Source organism: Rana temporaria, chromosome 3, assembly GCF_905171775.1.
Source record: "Rana temporaria chromosome 3, aRanTem1.1, whole genome shotgun sequence".
Taxonomy (NCBI): Eukaryota; Metazoa; Chordata; class Amphibia; order Anura; family Ranidae; genus Rana; species Rana temporaria.
The window spans coordinates 449,296,033-449,310,175 of NC_053491.1; the positions used below are offsets into that span (position 1 = coordinate 449,296,033).

At 38.1% G+C, this 14,143-nt stretch overlaps 1 protein-coding gene across 1 annotated transcript; it reads left to right on the forward strand.

Annotated features, from left to right (window-relative positions):
• The first annotated feature begins 3,435 nt into the window (after positions 1 to 3,435).
• Positions 3,436 to 11,483, forward strand: LOC120933404 (zinc finger protein 501-like). Its single transcript, XM_040346615.1, has 2 exons — positions 3,436 to 3,657; positions 9,989 to 11,483. The coding sequence occupies exon 2, from the start codon at positions 10,070 to 10,072 to the stop codon at positions 11,105 to 11,107; it is 1,038 nt and encodes a 345-aa protein (XP_040202549.1). The 5' UTR covers positions 3,436 to 3,657; positions 9,989 to 10,069; the 3' UTR covers positions 11,108 to 11,483.
• The last annotated feature ends 2,660 nt before the right edge of the window (positions 11,484 to 14,143 follow it).

Here is a 14,143-nt window from a genome sequence, read left to right on the forward strand (position 1 = left end):
TTTATCACTGTATGTTGTTGGAGTCACATATAGGGTGTATATTCACCAATTTACTTATTTAACTTTAAGTTATATGTGCATTTTATTTATTTAATAAATTTAAGCGCTGCTTTATATATTTATTGATACACTGTTTCACAGATAGGTGTCACTATACGCATATATACGTTTATCTTAGTTAGAGACTTTACCTGCTCCTGATCCTCGCCTCTGTGACGTTGTTCCCCTACTAAAGACAGCCGAAGAAGCAACACTCTGTCCCTCTTTCTCTGCCCTGCAGTGCAATCTGGGAGTTGTAGTCTCTGCAGAGCACATGCACCAGAGGGCCAAATCGAAGTCTGTGTGCCTGTGCTCTGTGGGAGAACTACAACTCCCACCATGCACTGGGGCCGCCATCGCCAACTTTAGGGGAAAGGCTAGGAGGATGGCGCCGCGACAGTGGAACCTGCTATTGGAAGCAGGCAGCCTGAGCCATGCCCACCTCCATCCATGATCGATCGTAAGTGTTGTCCCTCATCCGCTGCCGTGGACCGCGGCGGTGGCTCTGCTCAGTCTGCGGCTGTGTGTGCAGCACGCTCACCCCGCTGCTTGCGAGTCCCACAACATGTAAAGGGCAAATTAGGCGATTGCAAGGCCCTTTCTGTGGGCGAGGCCTAAGGCGATCGCCTAATTTGCCTGACTAAAGAGCCGCCTCTGTATACATTGTATGATGATGCAATTGAGTTATTTGTTTAAATTCTCTTGAGAATTTCATTTTTTAAAAAGGGGAAGGGTGAAAGTCTCTGTGAATTCTTATTGCTCTCTGTGGTGCTGCTGAAGAGTTGTATTCTAATTTATTGACCTGGCGAATAGGTGTCACTAGTTTTCTTTTTCATTCTATTATTATTATTTATCTGTCCAGCAAAATAATTGTTTTTATTTCATTTATGATTTCCATTGCTCTTATAGTGCATACATTATGGAAAGGTGTCCAGTATTCCAAATTAAAAGCACACAATCTGGGGAGACAACATTGCTCATACCATAGATATGATAAAGCGAGTGGTCTTTTTCATGTCATGTTGGGTATCATTTTACTCGGCGTAACATTATCTTTCACAATATATACAAAAATTGGGCAAAAATTATTGTTGTCTTATTTTTTTATTAAAAAAAAATGATTTTTTCCCAAAAAAAGTGCGCTTGTAAGACCGCTGCGCAAATACGGTGTGACAAAAAGTATTGCAATGACTGCCATTTTATTCCCTAGGATGTCTGCTAAAAAAATATATATAATGTTTGGAGGTTCTGATTAATTTTCTAGCAAACAAATTGTGATTTTTACATGAAGGAGAGAAGTGCCAAAATAGGCCCGGTTGTCAAGTGGTTAAAATGCGAATGACTGGGATTATCAATGAAAACAAAGGACAGTTGCACTGTTCAATAAGAAGTAAGAAATGTACCTTTTTGTTAGGTAAATTAAACCTATTAGCAACCTAATATCACTTCCTGTTGGTGAGTGGTGGTAAACTGTATTTAGGAGGTAGATCTTAACTATACTACACTATTCCAGGTATCTATACATTGTTTGATGGTGCAACTAATTGACTTGTTCACATGTTTTGTTTACTTTGACAAATGAATTTCAGCTTATATGTGTTACAGATTTTTTTTTTCAAGCAAACTTTGCACTAATTGAGTACGCTAACTTTGTTCACAATTTGAGATTGCTTATTGTTTTGATATTTAGGGGCAGATCCACAAAAGGATTACGCCGGCGTATCTATTGATACGCCGGCGTAATTTTAAAATTGCTGCGTCGTATGTTTGTTTTGTATCTACAAAACAAGATACGACGACATCTCGGAGGGATCCGACAGGCGTACTTCTTAGTACGCCGTCGGATCTTAAGGTGCAATATTTCGGCGGCCGCTAGGTGTCGTTCCCGTAGAATTTCGCGTTGAGTATGCAAATTAGCTATTTACGGCGATCCACGAACGTAGTGTGGCCGGCGCATTTTTTTTTGTCGTTTACGTTCGGCTTTTTCCGGCGTATAGTTAAAGCTGCTATATGGTGGCGTACTGAATGTTAAGTATGGCCGTCGTTCCCGCATACAATTTTGAATTTTTTACGTTGTTTGCGTAAGTTGTTCGCGAATAGGGATTTGCGTAGAATGACGTCACCGTCGTGAGCATTGGCTTGTTCCGGGTTAATTTCGAGCATGTGCACTGGGATACCCCCACGGACGGCGCATGCGCAGTGCAAAAAAACGTTGTTTACATCGGGTCACGACGTATTAACATAAAACACGCCCCCATTACATCCATTTGAATTCCGCGCCCTTACGCCGCCAAAGTAACACTACGCCGCCGTAACTTATGGCGCAAATTCGTTGAGGATTCGAAAAAAAATAAAGTTGCGGCGGCGTAGTGTATCTTAGATACGCTGCGCCCGGCGGATTCTTACATGCAGGTACGTGGATCTGCCCCTTTATGTTCAAAATGTATCTCTGGAGAATTTTGTTTTTTAATAGGGGAGGTATGGTGAAAGTCTCTGACTTTTTTGCTCTGCTAAGGAGTTATATTTTCATTTACTGACCTGGTAAATAGGTGTCTGGTTTTCTTTTTCATTTTGTTTGGATTATTATAATATATTCTGTCCAGCAAAGTATTTGTTTTGTTTTTGTTTTTTAATTTGAGCTTTCCATACATATTGTGGTTAATTATGTTCTGTCTTCTCCTGGATTATGGCCCCAACAGGGCTCGCTTGAGCATTCAGAAGTTTAAAAATCCTTCTGTAACCAATGCCATCAATATGTTTTGCAACAATAAAATTGCAAATATTTTAAGAGAGCTCTTCATTTATACCCAGCATGAGATTTTTCTTGTGTAAAACCATGGTAATGAGACACCTTTTTATAGGCCATCAGCTGAGACTGAATCAGCTGATAATAATTTGCACCAACAAGGGGCAGGATTGGTTTCTAATTACTGACAGATTTCAGCTGGTGTCTTGGCTTTTCATGCCTTTTTGCACTCCCCTTTATTTTTGTGTTCAATACTTTTTCCCTGTGTCATTCCATTTTATTACACATAATTTAATTTCTGAATGTATTTGTTTTGGTTTCTATGCATGCATGGATTGCGTATGTTATTAGAGACATGTGGTGAAAATTTCATATGAATAGCACCTTTCGAAACATTTTTACCTAGAAAAATGGTGACAAGTTCAATACTTATTTTACCAGCTGTATGTTTTTCTAAGGCCTACTCTGACTAACTCTGTGTGATCACAATATTTGAAAAGGGTCATTGGACAGTTTCCAGGATAGACACGGTGCTCCAGTCCTTAAAGTGTTAAAAGAAAATTGGAGGGGATAAACTGGGCGGGTATTAGCCACCACAGAATAATTAGGACCTTATTGGAGACATGTGTCGCCTATAATAGACACATGTCTCCAATAAGGTCCTAATTATTCTGTGGTGGCTAATACCTGTGAAAAGACATTTAGGCCGGCTGTACACAGTGAAAATGTATTTCTTGCAACCACAAGTTACAGGAAAGAAATGTGCATGATTCCCCTAGCAATACAAACTGTGCTGACAAGGGAATCCCTATTACCAAGCAATCGCTGACTCTACTGCCTATGTTTTTATGCCTGATTTTATCTGCTGAAATGTGAGTGTAAACCTTACTATTTACTGCTGTGTAAAAGTTTATCATACAGTTTTACACTATGTGGATTTTTGTTTTCTCTTCCATTTTCTCCCTATTTTTGAGCCTCTGGATCTAATGATACTGGCACAAGCCTATTATCATCCCTGGTTGTTACTGGCTGCTTTTCCTTCATTAATATATTGTGCACGGCACTGTAGTGGAAATCAAGTCACCTTGGAGCCAAGACACCGATATTGTTTAAGCTTGCATGACTCATTAGGTATATGCTTAATTGAGTCCAGTTCTTCTGGTAAGCCTCCCATTTATACCTTGGTGGTGGACCTACTATCAAACTCTCATCTTTAACAATTTTTTCAACACTGAGTTAATTTTTGTTGGACTTATTGATTCACATGGGATCTTATATATTCATACATGTACTTTTAATATTTTCACCATCCACTGACTTTTTGAGCACTTATGGTGTTATCACATGAATCTGGATCTGTATTTACAGTCTTTTCATTTGCTTTATATATAATTAGCGCTACACTTTTTGTTTTTTATGTTTGTTTCCTGCAGAATTGATCTAATTCTGTGGTGTTGGCTGCCATTTATATGTACACACAGGTAGCGCGGTGATATATATACATATGTATATTGTTTCCATATTACCAAGCAATTGTCTGCTCCCAGAGGGGGAAACCATCCCTGACGAGACAGTGAATATAGATAGTGGCTATAGCAGCAGTGATTTGAACCTTGTATGGCCGGCCTTAGGATTATTTGCTAAAGGAGCTGAGAATCTTTACTCTATAAATTGCATGAATATTCACTTCAATTATCCAATCATTTGAAAAGCAAATTCATGTTTATTATTTTATTGACACTGGATATTCAGCATGGGCATGAATTTGTTTTATATTTATTGGAATATTTGAAGTGAATCTTGACATACATTTTTAAGTAAAAAAATTATCTAACTACTTTAGCAAATCACCCTAATTAATTCAGTTCAAACCTAATTTAATCTACAAATTAGTCAGTGAGTGGGTTTAACAGCAGCTTCTCTAACTTCCAGTTCCTCAGCAGGCCATTGTAAAGGTGGGTGCACACAGATCAAAATAAAGACAGTTCAGCAGGCAGTGGTTGAATCTTGATGTGTGTGTAGCCCTTCCTGTTCAACAGAAGTCAATTGGCATTTTGTTGAACGGCCAATCTGTAAAAGCTTTAGTGATAAGTGGCAATCAGCTGCAGGTGCTGATCAGTGTATTCTCACAGTGCACAGGCCCACTGTCAGAATACAGTGTTGCAGTAAAGTGGATTCCTCCATTCACCTCACTTATGTGGAAGGGTGAATCCATCCATTCTTTTTTCATTTAACCCACAAGATGGAAAAAAAAAAACAACAGTGTATACTCAGCTTCAGACATAACTAGATGTTTTCATATCAAATCCCCAGATTGTCTTGCTGTAGCACTGGTAAAATATCAAGGTAACTGAAAACTGATTGACCCGGTGCATTAAAGTAGAACAATAGCCATAACTATTTTCCATTTTGGATAGAGTGAAACCTCGTACACACGCTCGGTTTTCTCGGCAAGAAAGCTATGCCAGCAGTTTTCTTGCTGGTTCTTGACGAGTAAACCGAGCGTGTGTATGAGGCTTTCAGGTTTCTCGTCGGGAAATCATGCCAGAATCTCAACGAGAACCTCAGAGTATCAGCTAGGCAATTCCATTGATAATGAAATCATTGTTTTATTTGTTGTTGCTTTGTTGAGCCAATTATCATACTGTTAAGTTTAAGAATCATTTCTGATACTGTATATCCCCTCCCAGTATCAAAATGCTAATGACTGGGATTATCAATGAAAACAAAGGACAGTTGCACTGTTCAATAAGAAGTAAGAAATGTACCTTTTTGTTAGGTAAATTAAACCTATTAGCAACCTAATATCACTTCCTGTTGGTGAGTGGTGGTAAACTGTATTTAGGAGGTAGGTCTCAGTGAGTTACTAGAATTACAGACTGGTCAGGAGAAGAGGGAGCTGCTGAGATATCTTAACTATACTACACTATTCCAGGTATCTATACATTGTTTGATGGTGCAACTAATTGACTTGTTCACATGTTTTGTTTACTTTGACAAATGAATTTCAGCTTATATGTGTTAGATTTTTTTTTCAAGCAAACTTTGCACTAATTCAGAATGCTTACTTTGTTCACCATTTGAGGTTGCTTATTGTTTTGATATTTAATGTTCAAAATGTATCTCTGGAGAATATTGTTTTTTAATAGGGGAGGTATGGGGAAAGTCTCTGACATTTTTGCTCTGCTAAGGAGTTATATTTTCATTTACTGACCTGGTGAATAGGTGTCACTGGTTTTCTTTTTTATTTTGTTTGGATTATTATAATATATTCTGTCCAGCAAAGTATTTGTTTTGTTTTCTTTTTTTTTTTATTTGTGCTTTTCATATATATTGTGGTTAATTATGTTCTTTCTTCTCCTGGATTATGGCCCCAACAGGGCTTGCTTGAGCATTCAGAAGTTTAAATCCTTCTGTAATCAATGCCATCAATATGTTTTGCAACAATTAGGTTGCAAATATTTTAAGAGAGCTCTTCATTTATACCCATCATGCGATTTTTCTTGTGTAAAACCTTGGTAATGAGACACCTTTTTATAGGCCATCAGCTGAGACTGAATCAGCTGATATTAATTTGCACTGACAAGGGGCAGGATTGGTTTTTAATTACTGACAGATTTCAGCTGGTGTCTTGGCTTTTCATGCCTTTTTGCACTCCCCTTTTTTTTGTGTTCAATACTTTTTCCCTGTGTCATTCCATTTTATTACACATAACTTAATTTCTGAATGTATTTGTTTTGGTTTCTATGCATCCATGGATTGCGTGTGTTATTAGAGACATGTGGTGAAAATGTCATATCAATAGCACCTTTAGAAACATTTTTACTTAGAAAAATGCTGTCACGTTCAATACTTATTTTACCAGCTGTATGTTTTTCTAAGGCCTTCTCTGACTAATTATTTGTGATTACAAAATATGTGTGAAAAAACATTTAGGCCAGCTGTACACAGTGAAAATTTCTTTCTTGCAACCACAAGTTGCAGGAAAAAAATGTGCATGATTCCCCTAGCAATACAAACTGTGCTGACATGGGAATCCCTATTGCCAAGCAATTGTCTGCTCCCAGAGGGGGAAGCCATCCCCGACGAGACAGTGAATATTGATAGTGGCTATAGCAGCAGTGATTTGAACCTTGTATGGCCTGCCTTAGGATTATTTGCTAAGGGAGCTGAGAATCTTTACTCTATAAATTGCATGAATAGTCACTTCAATTATCCACTCATTTGAAAAGCAAATTCATGTTTATTATTTCATTGACACTGGATATTCAGAATGGGCATGAATTTGTTTTATATTTATTGGAATATTTGAAGTGAATCTTGACATACATTTTTAAGTAAAAAAAATTATCTAACTACTTTAGCAAATCACCCTAATTAATTCAGTTCAAACCTAATTTAATCTACAAATTAGTCAGTGAGTGGGTTTAACAGCAGCTTCTCTAACTTCCAGTTCCTCAGCAGGCCATTGTAAAGGTGGGTGCACACAGATCAAAATAAAGACAGTTCAGCAGGCAGTGGTTGAATCTTGATGTGTGTGTAGCCCTTCCTGTTCAACAGAAGTCAATTGGCATTTTGTTGAACGGCCAAGCTGTAAAAGCTTTAGTAATAAGTGGCAATCAGCTGCAGGTGCTGATCAGTGTATTCTCACAGTGCACAGGCCCACTGTCAGAATACAGTGTTGCAGTGAAGTGGATTCCTCCATTCACCTCACTTATGTGGAAGAGTGAATCCATCCATTATTTTCTCATTTAACCCACAAGATAAAAAAAAACTAACAGTGTATACTCAGCTTCAGACATAACTGGATGTTTTCATATCAAATCCCCAGATTTTCTTGCTGTAACACTGTAAAATATCAAGGTAGCTGAAAACTGATTGACCCGCTGCATTAAAGTAGAACAATAGCCATAACTATTTTCCATTTTGGATAGAGTGAAGCCTCGTACACACGCTCGGTTTTCTCGGCAAGAAAGCTATGCCAGCAGTTTTCTTGCTGGTTCTTGACGAGTAAACCGAGCGTGTGTACGAGGCTTTCAGGTTTCTCGTTGGGAAATCTGGCCAGAATCTTGATGAGAAAAATAGAGGTCCTGCTCTCTGTTTTCTAGTTGGGATTGTTATCTGCCTGTTTCCTGGCGAGAAACCCACGAACGTCTGTATACTTACCTGTCGCTGTGGAAGCCCATGCATGCTCGAAATGACTTTGAGGCATGCACGGTAGCTTCCATGGCATAGGTAGGGTGAAGCAAGATTGTGGCGGCATTAAATGTGACGAGCGCATGCTCATCGTATGCAATGATGTCACCGCGTTCTTGCCTTTCAAAAGAACCACGGTTGTGTGTACACTCGGGCGGCAAGAGATTGTTTTTTTTCCTGACGAGATTCTGGCCCGTGTGTACGAGGCTTAAGGGAAGATTATAACCCCTGTCCGTTTTTTTGTGATTTATGTCTCATCGGGAAGATTTACCTTAATTTCCTGTCCCATAGTCAAAACAGGAAGTGAGAGGAAAGACTTGCTAATTAAGAGAACTCACCAGAACTAGTGTCTCCATTGGAAAATGTCCCCTGTATTACTTTTCTGGGGACAACCCAAAATTTGGGGTTTATTTTACTTTTACTTTCAATGATAATAGTAAAAAAAACAAATAGAGAGCTTGAATTTCTGGTGCATAGACTGCACTAAATTCTAATCCGAATTCTCTCTATCCAAACTCAAACTGTTTTGCTTTTAGTTATACTTTAAATAAGAAATACATTTTTATGATTTAATGATAATTGGATCAGAAGTACTCATCATGTTTAGCCATTAGTATAAAAACAATCCACTATGTTTACTATAATGATAAACTATAGTGCAACCTTTTAATTATTACTAAGCTCTGTTGTAAACTAGGGATGAATCGAACACCCCCCCCCCGTTCGGTTCGGACCAGAACCTGCGAACAGACCAAATGTTTGTATGAACTTTAGAACCCTGTTAAAGTCTATAGGACTCGAACTTTGGAAATCTAAAGTGCTAATTTTAAAGGCTAATATGCATGCTATTGTCCGGGAGCAGTGATTTTATTAATGCTTAAAGTGAAACAATAAAATTGAAATATTCCTTTAAATTTTGTACCTGGGGGGGTGTATAGTATGCTTGTAAAGTAGCGATTGTTTCTCGTGCTTAGAACTGTCCCTGCACAAAGTGTAATTTCTGAAGGAAAAAAAGTCATTTAAAATCACTCGCGGCTATAATGAATTGTCGGCTCCTGGCAATACAGGGAAAAGTAATTCAGAAAAGAAAAATTATGTGGGGTTCCCCCCAAATATCCATTCCAGACCCTTCAGGTCTGGTAGGGATTTTAAGGGGAACTCCACCCAAAATTAAAAAAAAATGGAGTTCCCCCCAAAAATCCACACCAGACCCTAATTGAATTTGGGGGGACCCCCACGCTTTTTTTATGAATTACTTTTCTCTGTATTGCCGGGAGCCGACAATTCATTATAGCCGTGAGTGATTTTAAATTACGTTTTTCCTTCAGAAATTACACTTTGTGCATGGACAGAAAAAACTGCAGTTTTTAAAACTTTGTTTTGCCCTGATACATGTCCCCTGGGGCAGGACCTGGGTACCCAAACACTTTTTATGACAATAACTTGCATATTAGCCTTTAAAATTAGCACTTAAGATTTCAAACGACTGAGTACCATAGACTTTAACGGGGTTCTAAAGTTCACGCGAACAGGCAATGTTCGAGTCGAGTTCGACTCGAAGCTCATCCCTATTGTAAACCAAACACCTATTGTTGAATAAATCACAGCTAAACCGATTGTATATAACACAAGATGAGTCACGTAGGCCTAAAAGGTCAAAATGTTCTGGATTTGTGAGATATTTAATCTTAATCTCACTAAAGTCAAATTGTAAAAATTTGGCATATTTTTTTTAGCCCTCTGGAGGGAAGAAGGTTCAGGAGGGGGTGCAAACTTGTACCCCCTTGTCCTGTTCAGCCGGGATGCATGTGTATTTGAGGGTTTGGTATATATTTTGGGATGATCAACACATAATTTATTTGTGTTGAAGGATCTGGAATGGATTTTGGACTATAGTGTTCACTTTTAACTATTATTATAAAAATCCGTAAAGTTGTATAGCTATACTTATTAGCCTGTTGGTAATAATAACATCTGTGTAAACATCTCTTTTCATTTTTCATATAGGTAAATTACTAAGCTCAAAGTAAATCGAAGATCTATTGTTGAAAAAAAAATCACAACTAAACTGATTGACATTAACACAAGATGAGTCAAAGAGGAGAACATTTGTATCCATGTTCTGAGTGCCAGAAGATATTTACTTCTGAGTCCAAACTCAATGTTCATCTGAGGATTCACACTGGAGAGAGGCCATATACATGTTCAAAATGTGACAAGTCCTTCTTACAAAGTGATCTTCTTGCTAAACACCAGAGAATTCACACAGGAGAGAAACCGTTTAATTGTTCAGAATGTGGCAAGTGCTTCTCACATCGTTCTAATCTTACTCAACACAAGAAGATTCACACAGGAGAGAAACCGTTTAATTGTTCAGAATGTGGAAAGTGCTTCTCACATAGTTCTGCTCTTACTAAACACCAGAAGATTCACACAGGAGAGAAACCGTTTAAATGTTCAGAATGTGGCAAGCGCTTCTCACAAAAAATTAGTCTCACTGGACACCAGAAGATTCACACAGGGGAGAAACCATTTAATTGTTCAGAATGCGGAAAGTGCTTCTCACATAGTTCTGCTCTTTCTAAACACAAGAGAATTCACACAGGAGACAACCCGTTTAAATGTTCAGAATGTGGAATGTGCTTCTCACAAAATAGTCATCTCACTGTACACCAGAAGATTCACACAGGAGAGAAACCATTTAAATGCTCAGAATGTGGCAAGTGCTTCTCACAAAGTTCTGCTCTTTCTAAACACCAGAAGATTCACACAGGAGAGAAACCGTTTAAATGTTCAGAATGTGGCAAGTGCTTCTCACAAAATAGTCATCTCACTATACACCAGAATACTCACACAGGGGAGAAACCATTTAAGTGTTCAGAATGTGGCAAGTGCTTCTCACATCGTTTTGAACTTACACAACACCTGAGAATTCACACAGGAGAGAAACCATTTAAATGTTTGGAATGTGGCAAGTGCTTCACACATGGTTCTAGTATTATCGTACATCAGAGAATTCACACTGGAGAAAAACCATTTCAATGTTCAGAATGTGACATGTGCTTCTCCTATAAGAAAAGTCTTGTTACACACCAGAGAAATCACACTGGAGTAAAAAACATTTAAATGTTCAGAATGTGGCAAGTGCTTTTCACAAAATTCTCATCTTAATATTCATAAAAGGAGTCATAAAGGAGAGAAATGAATAAGAAGATTCACACAGGAGAAAAAACATTTAAATGTTGAGAATGTGACTTCACTTTGAAACAAACTTTGTTACACACCAGAGAATTCACACAGGAGAAAAAAACATTTAAATGCTCAGAAAGTGCTTCTAATGAGGTTCTATCCTTAATAAACATAAAAGGATTCACACACGACAGAAATCATTTAAATGGTCAGATTTGTAGAAAGTGCTTCTTGCATAGTTCTAATGTTACTATATACCAGAGAAGCCAAATTAGTGAATGTGATATACACTATAATACCAAAAGTATTGGGATGCCTGGCTATACACACACATGAACTTTAATGACATCCCAGTCTTAGTCAGTAGGGTTCAATACTGGAGAGAGGCCCACCCTTTGCAGCTATAACAGCTTCAACTCTTCTAGGAAGGCTTTCCACAAGGTTTAGGAGTGTGTCTATGGGAATGTTTGACCATTCTTCCAGAAACACATTTATAAGGTCAGGCACTGATATTGGAGAGAAGGCCTGGCTCACAGTCTCCACTATAATTCATCCCAAAGGTGTTCTATCGGGTTGAGGTCAGGACTCTATGCAGCCCAGTCAAGTTCCTCCACCCCAAACTCACTCATCCATGTCTTTATGGACCTTGCTTTGTGCACTGGTGTGCAGTCATGTTGGAACTGGAAGGGGCCATCCCTAAACTGTTCCCACAAAGTTGAGAGCATGAAATTGTCCAAAATGTCTTGGTATGCTGATGACTTGAGAGTTCTCTTCACTGGAACTAAGGGCCCAAGCCCAACCCCTGAAAAACAACCCCACACCATAATCCCCCCTCCACCAAATGATTTGGAAAAGTACACAAAGCAAGGTCCCTAAAGACATGGGTGAGTGAGTTTAAGGTGGAGGAATATGACTGGGCTGCACAGAGTCCTGACCTCAACCCAACAGTTCTCATCCACATATGTGCCTGACCACCCAAATGCGCTTATAGAAGAATGGTCAAACATTCCCATAGACACACTACTAAACCTTGTGGACAGCCTTTCCCTAAGAGTTGAAATGGTTATAGCTGCAAAGGGTGGGCCAACTCAATATTGAACCCTACGGACCAAAACTGGGATGCCATTAAAGTTCATGTGCTTGTAAAAGCAGGCGTCCCAATACTTTTGGTAATCTAGTGTATTTTAAATGAAAATCACCTTTGATCCAGCTTTAATGTTTTACACAGAAAATAAGCCATATCCAAATCTGTAACAAGTGTGTTTTAAAACTGAACTACCTGCAATCACATCAAAAGGATTATGGGGGAGGGAGAGAGAGATATAGTGCAAATTAGAGAGATAAGAAACAAGTACCGATCAATAGAGGACTCATGTTAGTCAAAGATATAACTGACACCTTAATGTTGTATTACTTAAAAGCACATCATTCTAATGTAAGCATACAAGTATAAAACATTTTTTAACCACTTGACCTCCAGAAGATTTACCCCCATTCATGACCAGGCCATTTTTTTTGTGATACGACACTGCATTTTTCTACCTGACAATTGTGCGGTCATGCAGCACTGTACCAAAATAAAATGTATGTAATTTTGTTCTCCACAAATAGAGCTTTATTTTGGTGGTATTTGATCATCATTGCATTTTTTTTGCACTATAAACAAAAAAAGACTGACTGTTTTAAAAAAACAAAAAAAAAAACAATATTTTTACCTTCTGCTATAAAACATATCCAAAAAAAATCTAAAATCAAATCTCTTCATAAGTTTTGGCCCGTATGTATTTTACTACATATTTTTAATAAAATAATCCCAATAAGTTTACATTGATTGGTTTGCACAAACGATCTAGCGTCTACAAACTATAAGATATATAACGGAATTTTAATTTTAATATTTTTTTTTTACTAGTAATGGTGATCAGGGACCTATAGTGGGACTGTGAAATTGCAATGGATATTCTGACACTGACACTTTTGAGAACCAGTGACACTAATACAATGATCAGGGCTAAAAATATGCACTGTCACTGTATTAATAACACTGGCTGGAAAGGGGTTAAACAGCTAGGGTGATCAAAGGGTTAAATGTGTGCCTAGCCAGTGCAGTGTTTTGGTGTAAACTGTGTGCCTCTTTTACTAAGAGAAATTATGGATTTTCTTTCCCTGCTTAGCATTGCTTCCCCACTGCCAGGATAGAACTCTGGCTTGTTTACATTGGCAGAGTAATGTCCTGTGTGTCTTTCAGACAATCGGTGGGTGACGGTGGTCATCCATTGGCCGGCACCCACTGATCGGCTTCTGCTGTGTCTAATCACAGCAGAACCGGGTCACTGGGGTGCGCACCCCCTACCCGGAAGTGCTGGATAAAATGCCTAGTACGTGATCCAGCGCAGAAGAGCCTCCTTGCCACCGTATATCTGTGTTATACTGTCAGCAAGTGGTTAATATACCATTTTTTTTACTTTATACACAGAATGTCGAGGATGCCATGAAAATAATTTGATTTGCTTAATAGAGCTTTAGAGGGCAACTAAATTACAAATATATATGAAAAAGATGTTTAAATTGTGTAGATGTACTCAAATGTGTCTGAAAAATAAATTGTGTATTTGTACAAGTCAGTCATGCCTTGGTTTCATTCATTTAAATGAAAATAAGAATTTTAGTATTAGATTAGCATAAAAGGACTGAATTTTGATCCATGTAATTCATCTTGGCCTGAAGATAATTTTTTTCACAATCAAAGGTTTTATTGAAAGGTAATGAAAACATACATTTGACAAAGTGGAAATCAAGCCTGAACAGAGATACAATGTCTGTGAACAGAATAATTGAAATACAGTTATAAATGCCTATGAATGTTTGTATTGATGAGAATTGTATTTACTTATTAGGTTAGAATGATGAATAGTAGAGGTGGTTTAAAAGCGGAAGTGATGTTTTGACGCTGCTTCTGCCCTGCAATGGTAT